The following is a 16,592-nucleotide window of genomic DNA, read 5'->3' on the forward strand; positions in this document are numbered from 1 at the left end:
AAGAAATGTCTGTATTTATTAAAGAAAAATCTATTATGCAATTATCTCCTTACACATTCCCACATAAAGTTACAAATTTTAATGAAATTAGGACTGTTTTAGATAAATTGGCTAATCTTCAAACCAAAGAGTTAAATTCAAAATTAACCATAACAATTGATATAATTAATGAATTACTGCAAACTATCTCTAATGACAAAAATGAGAGCATTATTAAATTTTTGCAAGACCAGATGAATCTTTTACTTTGCCCTAAAAATAATTTTAAATACAATCCTGATGTACTAGTGTTAGCATGCTTGTTAAATACTATATCACCACATGCATATAAATTTTTAAGGGATAGTGGCAGTATTATTATGCTTCATCCTTCGACTTTAAAAAAAATTTGTAGCAATTTAGTATTGTCACCATGTAATGAAACTATTGATGAAAATTTTTTTAAATATATAAAAAATCGTGTAACTTTCCTTGAGGATCGAGAAAGAAAAGTGATTCTTTTGGTAGATGAAATTTATGTTCAGCCATATTTTGATTACAAAGGAGGCTGTCGTTGGGGCTGCATTTGATTCTTCCAGTCCGGCAACCAGTGCATTTGCTTTTATGATATCCAGTTTGGAATCTTCATTCAAAGAGGTAGTACATATTATGCCTGTTAACACAATAAATTTTGAAACATTACATTATGTAATTAAAAAAGTGATTAGAGGTCTTGAAAATATGGGAATTATTGTTATTTGTGTTATTACAGACAACAATGCAATAAATAGAAAAGCCATGAGTTTGTTTTCAAATCCACCACGTAATTCATTTGTTTACAAACATCCAATGAATGGGAATAGGCCTCTTTTCTACATAATAGATGCAGTTCATTTATTTAAAAATATAAGGAACAATTGGCTGAACCAGAAAAATCCTGGTACATGTATGTTTTTTCCAAATATTGAAGATCTTTCAAAGAAGCACTTCAAAACTGCTTCGTTTATGTCTTTGAGAAAGCTACATGAAATTGAAAATGACCAACTGATTACATTTTCTAATGGTTTAACTCTAAAAAGTCTTTCACCTTCTAATTTAGAGAAACAAAACATTAAACTGGTTCTTAAAATTTTCAATAAATTTACTATTGAAGGTCTGATTCATTTGGGTTCTTTGCATGAAATACCACACTATTCAGATACATCTGAGTTTATATCCATAATATGCAAATGGTGGGATATTATGAATGTTAAAACTATGTTTAAAGGTATACATCAAAAGAGTGAATTTATGAAGCCATTAACAGCAGATGATTCTGATCCAAAAGTTATTTTCCTCAATCAGTTTCTTAACTGGTTAGATGCATGGAAATCAATGAAATGTTCAACAGGCATGCTTACAAAAGAAACTCATGCAGCTCTCAAACAAACTACTTATGGTATACTGGAGTTGACTAGATATTGTGTTGAAGAGCTTGGAATTAAATATATACTTCCAGGAAAAATTCAGACTGATGCTCTTGAAGCCCGGTTTGGTAAATACAGACAACTTTCTGGTTCTCAGTATCATATTTCAATGAGACAGTTATTAGAATGTGAAAAAAAATTAAGAATACAATCAAGTATTAAGTTAGAATTGATTATTAAAAATATTACTGTCCCTTTAACATCATTTGAATATGATGATAATCTTCATGATATTATAGAATTAGATAATACAGTATATTACCCATCATTAAATATTACGGAGAGTGATGTGAAGGGCATTAGTAGCCATCTGCCAGTTCTGACTTATTTGGGTGGTTACTGTTGTCATGCAGTTTTAAAGAAAGTGAAATGCTGTACCTGCAAACAAAACATTGCAATAAATTCCACAGTTAATCATGATCAAACGTATGATCTTATAAAGAATCTTGATCGTGGTGGACTCAGGTGGCCAAAACCATTTATTGTAAATATAATTATGTATAATTATTTAATTGTAAATAAGCTGTTTAGTGAAGAATATGAAGATTTTTTGTTGGAACAAAATCAGAGGAAAATTGTTGCAAATTTGACTTTTAAAATTTTAGAATTAAAAGAAATGCTCTTTGATGATATTATTTGTGATAATGGTCATACAAGTGAAAGTATAAGCAAACTGATAATTTGGATATCAACAAATATCATGCTCAAGAATCTTTGCAATAGGAAAAATGACGATATTAAGTCCAATAAAGAAAAAAAAAAGAAAACTTCAGACACTTGCAAAGTAACATTGATGCTGTCTTTAAAAGTAATTTTTAAAGTTCTCTTAAACTGCATCTTTGCTAAATATCTATATGTCATCTTTGGTGAGCAGCTGAGATTTAAGAAGCATGTTTGTTATACATTTAAATTGCTTTATTCCAAAATTTATTTTGGACTTGTATATATTATTCTTTGCTTATTTAACCAAGTTTTTAATATTACTCAAGATTTTATATAATTTTTAATTTGCTTTATACTAAGTTACTTCTCAAGGTCCTGAAATTTCTATATTGTATTTACAAGCGCCTTTGCTAAATATCTACGTGTCATCGTTGCTGAGCAGCTGAGATTTAAGAAGCATATTTATTATACATTTAAATGCTAAATATCATAATTTATTCTGGACTTGTAGATATTATTCTTTGCTTATTTAGTTATTTAACCAAGTTTTTGGCATTACTGAAGATTTTATATTATTTAAAATTTTCTTTATACTCAGTTACTTCTCAAGTTCCCAAAGTTTCTATTTTGTATTTCAATTGTGTTAAGATTTTGTATCCTGCAATTACATGGCACAGTGTAGAAAGAACATATTACATGGCATAGTGTAGTAGTGTAGAAAAAAGACAAATTCCATAATGTCTTCTTTCTGCACGATCTAACTCTAATATTTCTATTTATGCAATAATTGTATGGACTCTTTCTGGATAGTACTACATGTTCAGCTCAAGTAATATTTGCTCTTCACATTATTCACAGTGAATAAGCACAAATCAATCTACTAATATACCCGTGTGGTGACCGGGTGTGAAAGAATAGTCCCAATGTAGCTCATACATGTCGTAAAAGGCGACTAAAATGGGTACTCAGCGTCTGGGGGTATAGCCGGGCACCCTGCCCCTGGTGATTATATCAGGGAACTGGTCCTCCAGGTTGGGGGTTGGGTGTGGGGCTAACTACCCCACCCCATAAAAAATCTCACTGTTAAGAAATCCAAAGATAGAATTAGCCGGACTGCTTCTACTGGAAAACGACTTGGAAATGGCCTAGGGATTTTTCGTTTTGGAACATGAAAAATAAGCAAACAGACTAAAAGTTTGAAAAGTTATTGAAATAATTAAATAAAGAATGATGAAGTGTGACTGCAAGGGACGTCCAGTATCCTTTTCTGTCATTGCACTTTTCCTGACATGATAAGGCTCTACCACGTACACTTTGGTAACGAGGCTTGGAAACCTCGGCAAACACCTTGTTGTTTATTAAAAAGAAAAAGAGACATACAGCGATAATTATATTTCATAATAATAATTTTGACCCAAGCTCTATAAATATATTATGATATTAATTTATAAGTCTTTACAAAGTTACATACATAGGTCTTTATAACATTTCACCTGTATAATAGTTATATGATATATGATTTTAAAGACTAAAAAATAAATTTGTTCTGTTTTTTCTTTCTTTGTTTCAGGTATTCATAACGAAGAAAGGAGTGTTTTTATCATGAAATGGCTCTCAGGTGTAAAAATGCATAGGATATATCTTAGTTTATTGAAGTTAAGAATTGGTGCTTTGTGGACTAAAAAATATGTGCAATATCCATTGTCACACCACTCTGTTCAAGAATATCGATCAGTCCTGAATGATAAAGAAAATGATTAACAAAGGAATATCTAGAACTTGATTGTGTGCATGATTTAATTCCAAATATAAGTATTGGAATAATTCATCCTCCTTATTTTCAACAAAAACTCTTCATTTGGTAATATACATTTGTGCTTATCAGTGTGGTGTCTTGTGTAACAAATCGTCAGTATTATAAAATAGATGGAAAGATCTTTGATTATTGCAAGAGCTTTATGTGCTGAAGAAGTAAAAAAATGTCCCAGATAATTGTGGATATTATGAAACTGAGTATCATAAGAATGGAAAAATATTTCTTAAACAAATTACCTTGTGATGCATGTAATGGGTATGTTTATTTTATTTCATATAACTGTAAATTTAGTTATTGATAATAAGCAAACTTTTTTTTTTCCCCTAAAATGCCATTGGTGTATTGTCATTATTCTATATTGACATGTATTCTCTTACAATTATCATTGAAACCAGAGATTTTATAATAGAATATGGGAAACTTGTGTTGAAGGCCTGTTGATTGAAATACAAGTGACCATTACATCTTTGGAATTTGCATTCTCATTGCCAATTTTGAAAAGACATTCTTTTACATTTTCTTAAAAAAGTTAACATTCTAATGACTTCAGAAGTAAACATTGGCGACTTCGTATGAACCAGTCTCTTGGCGAGTTTAGCAAAAAATTTGCCGATGGCTTCCCCATAACAGAACTGTACTGGATTCTATACCTGAATATTGCATTAAAAGGAGAGAAAACCATTTATTATGAAGATAATAAATGATTCATATTACGAATGTTCATTTCTTATAATGATCGAGTTTTATATTCTTGCATTGTATTTCTTTTGTGTCAACGCAGAATAAATTGTGTCGGATTTCAGTTATAATGATATGTGTAAAGATGCTGTAATAAAATTTGTTATAAATGTACTGTTGTGTATTTTTCTTTAGCAGTTGAATTTATGAAAATTTGTATTATTTTCTAACAAATAAAATTTTATATTTTAATATAAATCCATCAATGGACATTACAACAGATATTATATTCTGGAAAATAATTTATTATGCCTTTTCAAAACTAAGTTTAAAATGAAAACAAACTTGAATGCATAATAATTTTTAATGAATAAATAAAATGTGAAATATGAAAAGTGTTCTGACATGTCACATTAAGACTGCAATCAAATAAAGAATTCTTTATACGTGCATTGGTTTTTGTTTACAATTTGCATAGTCTTGAATATTTTACTGATCTAAATTCATTTTAAAAAATTTGGTGTCATGATGAGTAGTGATTTTAGGTAAAAGTTTACAATTGGGTATCCCTTGTATTTTGGCGATTCTTTTTTGACACCAAGATTTGCGTCAGGAAGGCACAATTTCAAAATGGCCGCTATACAAAACCAAAATAAGAAGTCAAAGAATCGCACAAGCCCGCCAGTGGGCAAGCGGTAAAAGCCGCTGAATACTGGTAATTTGGTCCAGGGTTCGAATCCCGGCAAATGGGCTGGCTGCATGGGCGTTTTCGTGGCTTTCCCCATGTGTAACTTGGATATGAGCCAGTTTACCTTAAAAAGACCTCGGTTTAATCCTAGTATCCGGTGCACACAGGATTTGGCTACTTTTGGCGACTTTATGATGAGCAGTAAACGCGTCATTCAAAGAATATATATAGTTATACATAGCATATACTATGTATATAGTGTATAGTATATACATAGACGTTCTTTGGGTCATTTTTGGTGTTGGCGATAAGTTTCAAAATCGCACCATATACTAGGATTTTAAAAGTTTAATCCTAGTATCTGGTGCACAAGGGATTTGGCTACTTTTGCCCACTTTATGATGAGCAGTAAACGGGACATATACGATGAGTAGTTATACAGGTCATTTTGATGTTGACGATAATTTTCAAAATTGCACCAAGGCTGCACCGTATACTAGGATTTTAGCAAGACCTCCACGGGGCATTCCTCCTTTTCCTGTAGTGCCTAAAGGCGGAGCATGTAATAAGTAAAAGGAAAAAAAAGAATTGCACGAACTCTGTGTCCATGTACACATCGCTATGTTTTCACTTAAAAAAGCATCCTAGAATTGCACAAACTAGGCATTGCGCACTGCCTTAAATTTGTCCATGTACACATCAATCTATTTTCATTTAAATAAGGAAGCTAAAACAAAGTAAAAACTATCATGGTAACCTGAAGTGAGGTTTCATTGCCAAAATAAAAAAAAAAAAAAAAATGTCGCTAATCAAAGGGGCACCCAATTCTACACTAGAGCCTGATTTTATTTTCTTAATATATATATATAATGTTTAAAAACTGATATCATTTTTACTTTAAACAATATTCCCGAAAATATATGTTCTCTTTTGTGAAATGTTTACTTTATAATCTGTGCAAAATATTACCATAAATAAAAAAACTTAATTATTTCTTAAATATAAAGTAATTAAATACTTTCATTATCCCTATGATTATAAGAATTATAACTGAAAGGGCATAAACAAAAACACAATTAAAGGAAATGCAGTACTGAAAGTTTCTGGTTAGTGAAAAATTTGCAACAGAGCAAGCCATTACAATACTATAAGAATTGATTAGTAAGGTAAACATTGAGCATTCTTCCACAGTAGCAATAAATTTTTCATTTATAATTCTTAAAACACGCCAAAACAGATTCACGATTGGTGCCTCTGATTTAAGGTCACACAAAAGTAAATTTGATTTAGCAGACCAAGAGATATTTCATGTCAAATTTACGAGAAAGATCTTCACCAATGTTAAGCTTATTATCTAATATTCATAACAGTTTGGTTAGTTGACTATCACAAAGCTCAAAAGTGCTATCTGCTCATGGTGAAGGACTTTCTAATGAGAACTGGCTTGTATTCACTTTATACACAAAAAAAACTAAAAAAAAAAAAAAAAAAAAACCATGCAGACACCATGTTCAGAAAAAGAACAGAAAATGTACTCTTAGCATTCAATAACCTTAACCATTCAGCTACTCGTGGGTATAACTTTTGTTCTAAGAGATAAGCAACAATTTTTCAGCAATAACTAATGTACTTTTTCACAGACAGAACTGAACAGTAAAAACTTCTTAAACTGTCTATTCAGATTCTAATTTAGTTTCTTCCTTTTAAAAGCAGGAGCTTCAAAACTTTCCTCATGCTGCTTTTTATTTTAAATAAGCCTCTTGGAAAAAAAAAAAAAAAAATTCCACGTGCAGTCAAACATTTTATGATCTTTGTTTTGATATTGTAACAGGAGGGAATATTTACCTCATCTGATTTTGCATATTTATAAATTCTTCGTCCATAGTTATATTTCCACATATTATTTTGTCTTGAAAATTTTGAATTATTTTTTCACATAGAAAGCATAATTTAGAAATTTCAGGAGGACTTTTAAATCCCCCCTAAATTTGCAAAATTAATTAATTAATACTGCTAATTAAAACATATTTCCTGTTCACACATTCAAAATAAATTTAAAGTAACTATAGTTAGAAATACAACATGAAGGTTTACTATAACATAAAAGCATGATAATAGGATCAAAATGATGCATAGAATATTTAAATTAATACTTCTTCAAAATGCCTAGACAAATACACAATTTATTTATCTTAATATAACGAAAAACCTAAATAATTTATAATTTAGATCATAACTATGTATCCAATTTTTAACAAAGGTGCAAACCAACAGGTTTGGTGACAATACATCAAAATATAGCATGCGACTTTAAATTACCAGTCGTAGAGTAAAATTGAAACACGAAAAGTCACATAACATTTCTAACCAAGCACAAAATTTACATGAAATGTAGTGTACAATTTTACAAACGATAATAAAAGAAACATCACAAACAGTATCGGCTATAATTTACTGCACAAACACACACACATTCCGCAGTTTATTTTGTATTTATGAAATCATTTGATCATTAATAAATGATAGTTAAACGAAAATGCACGTTTTAAAGAAATACGAAGAGTAATTTATTCTAACATTCTATGAGAAAATTCGATGCTGAACTTACCTCAAAAACATGCTTTTGAGACCGGATCCATTGATTTTGAGAATTAATTATCCATTTTCTTCATCTTTCTTCATTTTTGGCGAAAAGTCCTAAACTTATTTTTTGAATGATTGGAACAATTTGATGCAACACATCCACCCATATTTGTCAAAATTAAGTCGGAATCGACCAACAAATATGTCAACAAAAGGACACTGTAAAATAGCGATAGCAACAAGCACGCTTCGTTCGTTACAACGGACGACGCATCAAATCCCCGATGACCACAACTTGTCACGTCACAAAACCGCCATCTGGCTTGTAGTAGAGTCGGTGTTGCCTGAACGCATAGGTGAAAGTAGCAGAGGAGATAAGGGATGATTATTTGCTGAGATGCACTTTCTGTGAAGAAGATGGAGGAGTTGGTGTTGGGCTTCAAGGAATATGGGTTTTAGTTGGGATTCGATGTACACCTCAGAGGAGGGGGTAAATCGGAGAAGTCCGAGAGCTCTCTTAATAGCCATTTTGTGGTCAATCTCCAGGGTTTGAGCTTATTTGTGGATAGATTACATAGCACGGGAAGGCTGTAAATGGAGATAGAGCGGACAGTAGAGATATAAAGGAGGAGCTGCAAGTGTGGGTTAGGGCCGATAGAAGTGCCAGTGCAGGATTTGAGAATGTTAGATGTAGACTTTGTTTTAGATGTTAGTTGTTTGATATGTGGAATAAAGGATAGTGAGTTGTCAAGAGTGACTCCTAAGAATTTGTGAGAGGAATGGGGAGGTCATAGATTAAGAGAGTGGGGGGGCATGGATGTCGTTTTTTGGAAAAGAATAGATGGCGGCATTTCTCTGGGGCTAGGGAGAAACCCCATTCTTTGCAATAGTCACAGACTTGGTCTATTGCGTATTGTAAGTTAATATCCTTGTCCAAGATGGACCAAATCGCAATATCATCGGCAAAAATGGCGATGCGGATGTTGCTATTGATGAGGGAGGGGAGGTCATTGAGCATAAGATTAAAGAGAAGGGGAGAAAGTACTCCTCCTTGTGGGGTGCCGTGATCCATGGAGAAAGGGCTGGAAAGATGGGAGCCGAGTTTAATACTGGAATCACGGAGAGAAAGAAAGAATTGGATATATTCGTTAATAATTTTACCGAATCCTAGTTTAAGAAATTTGCAGAGGAGTGCTTTTGGATTTACAGAGTCGAATGCACTTTTGAGGTCGAAGAAGACAACAGAAGTCTCTTTTTTTGTGATGAAAGGCATCTTGGATGTCGAGGCTAAGTAGTAGAACGATGTCGATAGCAGATCTATTTGATCTAAATCCATACAGATGAGGATTATAAATATTGAAGTTTTCGAAGGCCCAAGAGAGTCTATTCTTAACAAGTTTTTCAAAGAGTTTTCCGAGACAGGAGCTGAGACAGATGGGACGATAGGAAGATGGGGATGAGAGGTCTTTCCCCGGTTTAGGGATTGGGATGATGAGAGATTGTTTCCAGGAGGAGGGGAATTTCGAGTTGGTCCACAAGAAATTGAAGGTTGAGAGAAGTAGGCTGAGTTTTTTGTGAAGAAAGAGTTTCAGTGTTTTATTGGAAATGCCGTCTGGCCCTTCTGAGGAGTTTGTGCGGAGGGTACGAATTGCGGTACGAAGTTCGCAGGGGAGAAAGGGCATGATGAGTCAAGGGCATGATTGAGAGGAGGTTTATGAAAGAAAATATAGGCCTCAATGAGTTGGAAAGGAAAGGATAGGATAGGATTTATAGGGGGGTTAAATTCTGAAGAGAAGAGGGTGCAGACAGAATTTAGGTCTCGGTTTTCAAGAGCGAGGATGGTATGCCAAGCAGGATTTGGGATAGGCGAGAAGGAGAGAGATTTAATAATTTTCCAAATTTTAGATTTTGGAATCGAAGGAGAGACTTGCATGTTCCCATTTTTTTTTTTTTTTGCGAGATATTTGATTTGTCGGTTGATTTTAGCATTTATCCTACGATAAGATATAAGATCTTTAGGATCTTTAGTACTATACGCAATCCTTTTGTATCGAGTTCTGATTGCGCATAATTTATTAAAAGAGGTAAGGTTTTTCTTCCAAACAGGTACTGTAATTTTATGCGAGCTCTCGCGGGTGACGTTCTGAATGTGAGAGAAAAAAGACTCACAGTCAGATAGGGAATAGAAGGAGGTGTGGTGAGATAGTTTAGCAAATTTAGAGACAACCTCAGAGTGGTCAAGAATCTTTCTCTTGACCGTCTGAGGAGGAGAGGAAGAGGGAAAGTGAAGATAGATAGGAACATGGTCGCTGCCGTAGGAGTGGGGGTGTGCATGCCATGCAAGACGGTGTGCGAAGTGTGATGAGATTAGAGAAAGGTCTAGAGTGCTGGTAGTGCCTGAGTGGTGAAAGTAAGTAGGAGCAGGATAGTTCATCAGGGTGAATTGGAACTGGAGAAGAAATTTTTCGAGTGAGGCCCCACTAGCGTTTGTGCTAGAGGAACCCCATAAGGGTGAGTGAGCGTTGAAATCACCTTGAATAATAGTGGGGATAGAGGAAAAGGTGCTGAGAGACCAAAGGAAGTTTTCAGAGAGCACATGCTGAGGGGGATTGTAAACTTCAATCAGGAGAAGGGGTTTTTTTTTTTTTTTTGAAGGTGATTTTAACAGCGATCGCTTCCGTGCGGGAGTCATGCAGAAGGTGGTCTAGGGAGACTTCGCATTGAGGGAGATCTCGGTGAACAAGGATGGCGACTTCGCCTGCGCAAGTATCTCTGTCTCTGCGATAGAAGATGAATTTATTTAGTTTTGGAGATTTTTTCTTTCCCAGTCTTGTTTCGCTTAGGAAGATAGCATGCGCATTTGTGAAAAGGTTGCTATTTCACATGGCAGTAAGGCGACCGTTGAGTCCATTGCAGTTAAAGTGAACGAACATTGTGGCAGGGAAGCTTGCTGGGACAGAGCTTTAAGAGATGCTCATCAGGTATTGTAGAATGGAGGTGGCTTGTTGTAGATTTAGGTTGAGGAGTAATCAAGGATACAATCCGATATCTTCAGTTTTTCATAGATGCACACACTTTATTACATAGGAAAGGTAGTAATCCATAGGTATTTGCCAGATAAGTGCACTAATTTGCAAAAGAAATGCAAAATGGAAAAATGTTTAATTTTCTTATACAGGAAGGAATGATCTAGCGAAGAGTAATAAGGAGGTATTGGAATTCCTGCATAGACCAACGCCACCAAGGAGGTTAGAATAGACCTCCTTGGTGGCGTTGAACCAACGCCTAACCTCCTTGAACCTCCTTGAACGCCACAATTCTAACCTCCTTGAACGCCACAAAGGGGCTAAGAAAACTCTCATATGGTTTACAGTTAATTCGACGTTGTCAGTAAATAGCAGGGATTAAAGATACGAGTAATAATTTTAAACTTTCCGATCTCACACATATAAAACAATAAAAATATCGTTATTAAGTTCATATATAATAAAAGGTTACTATTAAGTTCATATATAAGTTCTATCAAATACTTCGCCTTAGTCTGAAATCAAATAATAACACCACTTGAGAGTATAGTATATAGTACTCTTATTTGGCAATATCTTCACGTTCGGTAACTTCTTGGTGTATGTTTTTGTGTGTGGAGTTTTGAATGTTTTCATAATTTGCCATTCTGAAATAATATTATCCCTTTTAAGTAAACATCTACATTGTATAAACATTAAAGGCAGTCATCACAGCCATGTCGACCATAACGGGTACTTTTGGTACGATTTATCTTTTAATATTTTAATCATGGTATTACCATTCTTATTTACAGAGTTATTTAGAATCTTATTCACAGACTTCTGTAAATTCAAGTATTTTGTTTGCTACTCGCCTCTTTTTATTACGGTGGTAATTTTATTGTACGTAAATTTCAGGATTTTATAATAAATTGCATGTGTTTCGTTTCTTATATTTGTGTAATAGAAGGTTTAAGTTTTTTAGTTGTTCTACAAATCGGTAAATTCTTACTTTCCGAGAGCGAAATCTGTTTATGCACGGTGGCCAGTATTAGATCAGCTATTTTTTTTTTTTAATTTTTACTCTTTCATTACATTCTAGTAATTTTTTCCTTCCACGTGATAATAATTAAAAATAACAAGAAAATCAGTCTTATTAATTTATACCTCATTTTTAATATAGAAGAGGACTGTATTTAATAAATCAGATTAAGGCATTTTTGTTATTCTTAACATTCATCCTAATGAAAGCGGTAAATCTGCATTTATATTATTCCTTTCTATTAAATTTTGCCTTTGTCTTCCAGCTTCATCAGTAGACAGTACAAGGAAAACGAATATGAAATATTTGATATTTATGTATTATCCCATTGACTGTTGACTGAAATTATGGCAACAGTTGCCAATCATTATTGCAGAATTTTAAAGGACACCTCATGCATAATTCGCACTTAATCACACTACTCAGTCAATCAGTGGAATAATACGTAAGCACCAAATATTTTGTTTATTCTTATTATTAGTAACGCCAACTGCAAAAATCCATTTGACAATGTTTAGTTTTTAGACATAGAAAACATATATCTAGTATCTAGGTGTGAGAGTTGAAGCTCTTTGGAATGTAGGGAAGTGAAATACCAATTTTGTAAAGAGTTGGTGTATGTTGATGGTGTGTTTCTAAGTCTTCTAGCTCAATGAAAATGCTTTAACTTTGAAATGAGAATGAAAACTACATACTAAAATGTTGCAAAATGCATAATGCTTGAAATTTCAATCGAAACTTTTGCTGAAATAGCAAAATAAATATGTATAGAAACTCAGTTTTTTTCAGGAAAAATTTATCTGTGTAGTATTTCAATGACAAGTAAAACTTATTTTAACCAAAATAGCAACCTTATATTTGCCATGAGATTTTAATTAAAATTCTATCGATATTGAGGGTAATCAATCTCGGTTTCTTCTTTGTCAGGAGCAATAATCTATAAAGAAGGGACCATAAACCATGATTATGCAACAGGCTTGACAACCTCCTTATATTTTAACCTGGAATGGATAGGCTGTGAAACAAATAGCAAAATACAGACTAAGCATAACAAAATAATTGTGCAGTCATTGAAACAATTAAAACTGTTCAGCATGATGACTGGAACAGATAAAATTAAAAAAATAAATAGTCTTGGCTTGAGTTTGAAAAAAGCTTGTGAAGTTGATATGCACAAAGCATAGGAGAGGGAAAATTTGAGGAGCCACAGCATCTGCAAAACATACACAATGCCTGGAAACTTGAGGGTTCAAGAAATGAGGGTAACCAGTAAATTCGAGAATTTGAGGGTAACCCAGTGCATGGGAACTTGACAAACACTTAAATTTATACTTTATTTAATAAACACTTAAATTTTATTATTTAAATTTATACTTATAAATGATGACACAGTCATAATGTGGCAGTAACTATTGGAGCATTTATTTGAGAAAATTTCATTTTCATAAATAGAATTCAGTATTTGAAAGCCTGAGAGTTACACATATGGGAACTTGAAAATGATGACACTGTCACAGTGCAGCAGTCAATGTATTTGCGCATTTACTTCAAAACGATTTTTAACGTGAAAACAAAAAAATAAACAGTAATTCCTGTAAATGTAGACATGATTGCAATAAGGCAGTAATATACGAGTTTGAGATATTTACTTGGAAAACTTTCAGTAGAATTATGTTAGAAATAAGTTCATATATAGTAATTAGTTTGTCGCATTATAGTGAATTGTTTGTGAACATTTACGTGGATTTGCACAGTGGGGTCATAGTTTGCAAGATTAACTGTACGTATGATCATGCTGAGAGTTAGATTACTCATAGAGATTAATAAACATTTCAAAACATAGTTCTGAGCAGTGTCAAGCTGTCGATGTATCTGTAGATTTCTTGCATACCAAGAAGAGTTTATGATTGTCCTATGTGCTTTGTGTTGAAAGATATTTCTATATTTCTTAGGTGTAGTTGCCGATGTGAAAACTTCATTAAACAAAACTGGACAAATAAGTGGAAGATATAATGTTCTTTTGACTCGGCTATTAGGGTTGAAATAACATCCAACAAAATTATAAATGGCCACTTATGCTACATTATCTTTTTTGTAGTGTATGCATAATTTGCAACTTAAAGTTTAGCAGTTGTATGTAGGCAAAGTTTGGTTGCATGTTGTAATATTTTATTTACTTTTTGGTTTTACTTGAATCTTCTGAGCAGAAGAACACAGTATTTTGATGTATTGTGCTTTATTATCTATATTTTGCATCGATGTGCAATGATACTAAAGCCAAACTGACAATTATCCAGTGCTTAGTATCAATGAGTTTTAGTGATTGAGTCATCAGTGCTTATCCTAACTTGGAAATTGCAGCTGAGAAAATATTATCTAATTTCACAAGGTCAGTGGGAAGGTGAATAAGTTTATAAGTTAGACCATGTTGCCATTAAGGTAAAAACCAAGGTCTGTAAAGTGAAAAGGTTTGTGTATTCGGAAACTGAGATATAGAGTGCATGCATCAGGTCTAAACGTCTGACATCACGAGGAGACCAGAGTTTAGGGAAAATGCGAAGCCATTGCTTTGGAATGTTGAACTCCTATGAGGTTCTCTGGTCACTGTGAGTGAGAATCTTTTTTCAGTGTTAGTAAATTTAAACATAGAGCCAAAAACTGAAATTAACAGTTTACAGAAAATGTTAAAATCTGCCTATCATACAGTTTGCTTCCTGAAGAAACAGTGAAAAAGGAAAATACACAGTTGAAAAGAGAGAGATTTAAAAATGAGGGTAGAGTAGACTTTAAGGTACTCCTTGTATTATGGCGAAGTTATTGTTTGATTTATCGCCAAGTTGTTGTTTCATTTATGGTAGTCTGAGTAGTTGAATGTTATGGAAACCCTATTATGACATAATCAGGTGCATGATTCTGGGAAATTTTGAATCATGGGATGTATTGTAAGCATTTTTGTGGTGTGTGTTGCTTTGATTCTTTAGACGGTAGAATGGCCAAATGTAGTAAGATTAATTTGAAGTTTCTGTACGATTTGGAGCGAAAGGGGAAAAGAGCTTAATTGAATGGTGTGTAAATGAAGGTTTACTTAGTAGCCATTATAAGTGTCCTGTATGTAGGAAGGATATGCGTCTAGTCGAACGTAGAAACCGTTTAGATGGATTTGAATGAGTGTGTAGGAAGAAAGGTTCAGATGGTATGTGAAGTGTTCGATCAGAAAGAGTACCTGATTTGAAAAAGTCATTTGAGTATGATTGATATTGTGAGTTTTACGTGGCTCTGGGTGTATGAAGCGAACTCGAAAATCCTGCTAAGTGAATATTTGCTTTTGGTACTGCTTAAATGTATAACATGTTTTTCTTTTTTTATGTTATTTTATTGTTTTGTTTGAAATGTATTTTATTGAGATTATGTATTTTTTGTTTGGCTATATTGTAGAATTTAGTGCTCCTTTGACTTTTTAAGTGAAAATATATCGATGTGTACATGGACAAAGTAAAGGGAGTGCGCAGTGCACGTTTGTGCAATTCTGGGATTTTTTTAAAGTGAAAATAGGTCGACGTGTACATGGATAAAGTTAAAAGAGTGCGCAATGCCATTTTTGTGCAGTTCGGAGATTTTTTTTTAAGTGAAAATAAGTCGACATGCACATGGATAAAGTCAAAGGAGTGCACAATGCTATTTTTGTGCAATTCGGGGATTTTTTTTTAAGTGAAAATAAGTCGATGTGTACATGGATACCGAGTTTATGCAATTATTTGTCTTGTTATTTTGGCTTTGTGTAGCAGCGCAAAAATCGCCACTTCGCAAGCTAAAATAACAAGTGAAAGAATTGCACAAAATCGGTATCCATGTACCGCCAAAAATCGCCAAGTTTCGCCAAGGGGTACCCTAAACTATACTTTTACCAAAAATGACAAAGTATCCTCTTCCACATTTAGCTACTCTTAGGCGTTGGGCATCATTATTTCAATTGTGGCAAGGCATTTTACACGATGCTTTAAAAATTATGAAAATAATTAGAGAAATTAATAGAATTAGAGTTAGGAAGCTGTTCAGTGTCTCATAGTTATGTTATTTGATGAAATGAAAATTAAAACTACATATTAATATGATACGAAACAGGATAAAATTTTTTACTGGTATTCGCAAATGCAAAAGCTATTAGCACGAAGCCTTTCTGATAGCTGGAAGCAACCACTGTTTATAGACTTAGAAGAATGACAGATGCCATTCGTTTTGACGTGATTTCAAAATTCCATCAAGTTGGGTATAATGAGTGCATCTAATTGCACACTGTGGAAAACATTACAAATGAAAATAAATCGTGGTGTATGCATCCAATTACCAATGAAATTACTTTTTTTTTCCAGATGTGCTGCATCTTTCGAAACTTATATGCAATTGGCTTTTAGATACTGGTTTTGTCTTAAGCGATAACTCCATTATAAGTAATACTCCACTTATAACTCCATTATAAGTAATACTCCACTTTTGGAATTACTTTATATTAAAGCTGGTAAAATCTAAAGTTTGCTGCCAACTAACAGAAATTTGCATATTATGTGAAAAAACTCATGTTGTGATTTAGCAAATTTTATATCAGAAGCAAATAACTGGTTTCATATTTTCAATAGTTGTATTCCGGAAGTGTTTGGACTCCCTTGTAAAAGTG

General features: G+C 33.3%; 1 protein-coding gene across 3 annotated transcripts in view; it reads left to right on the plus strand.

The window, feature by feature from the left end:
* The first annotated feature begins 11,472 nt into the window (after window positions 1–11,472).
* Window positions 11,473–16,592, plus strand: part of LOC118193679 (uncharacterized protein C19orf47) — a 105,241-nt gene continuing 100,121 nt past the window's right edge. The window contains exon 1 of one of the 3 annotated variants that reach the window (XM_085822106.1): window positions 11,473–11,640. In XM_085822106.1, the coding sequence (XP_085678232.1) occupies window positions 11,616–11,640 (25 nt within the window). In that variant the 5' untranslated portion in view covers window positions 11,473–11,615. The remainder of the gene's footprint in view (window positions 11,641–16,592) is intronic. The other 2 variants (XM_085822093.1, XM_085822101.1) reach the window with 2 other exon arrangements.

The sequence above is a fragment of the Stegodyphus dumicola genome, chromosome 1, assembly GCF_044657685.1.
Source record: "Stegodyphus dumicola isolate Sdum_Otavi_A_Nest chromosome 1, ASM4465768v1".
Classification (NCBI taxonomy): domain Eukaryota; kingdom Metazoa; phylum Arthropoda; class Arachnida; order Araneae; family Eresidae; genus Stegodyphus; species Stegodyphus dumicola.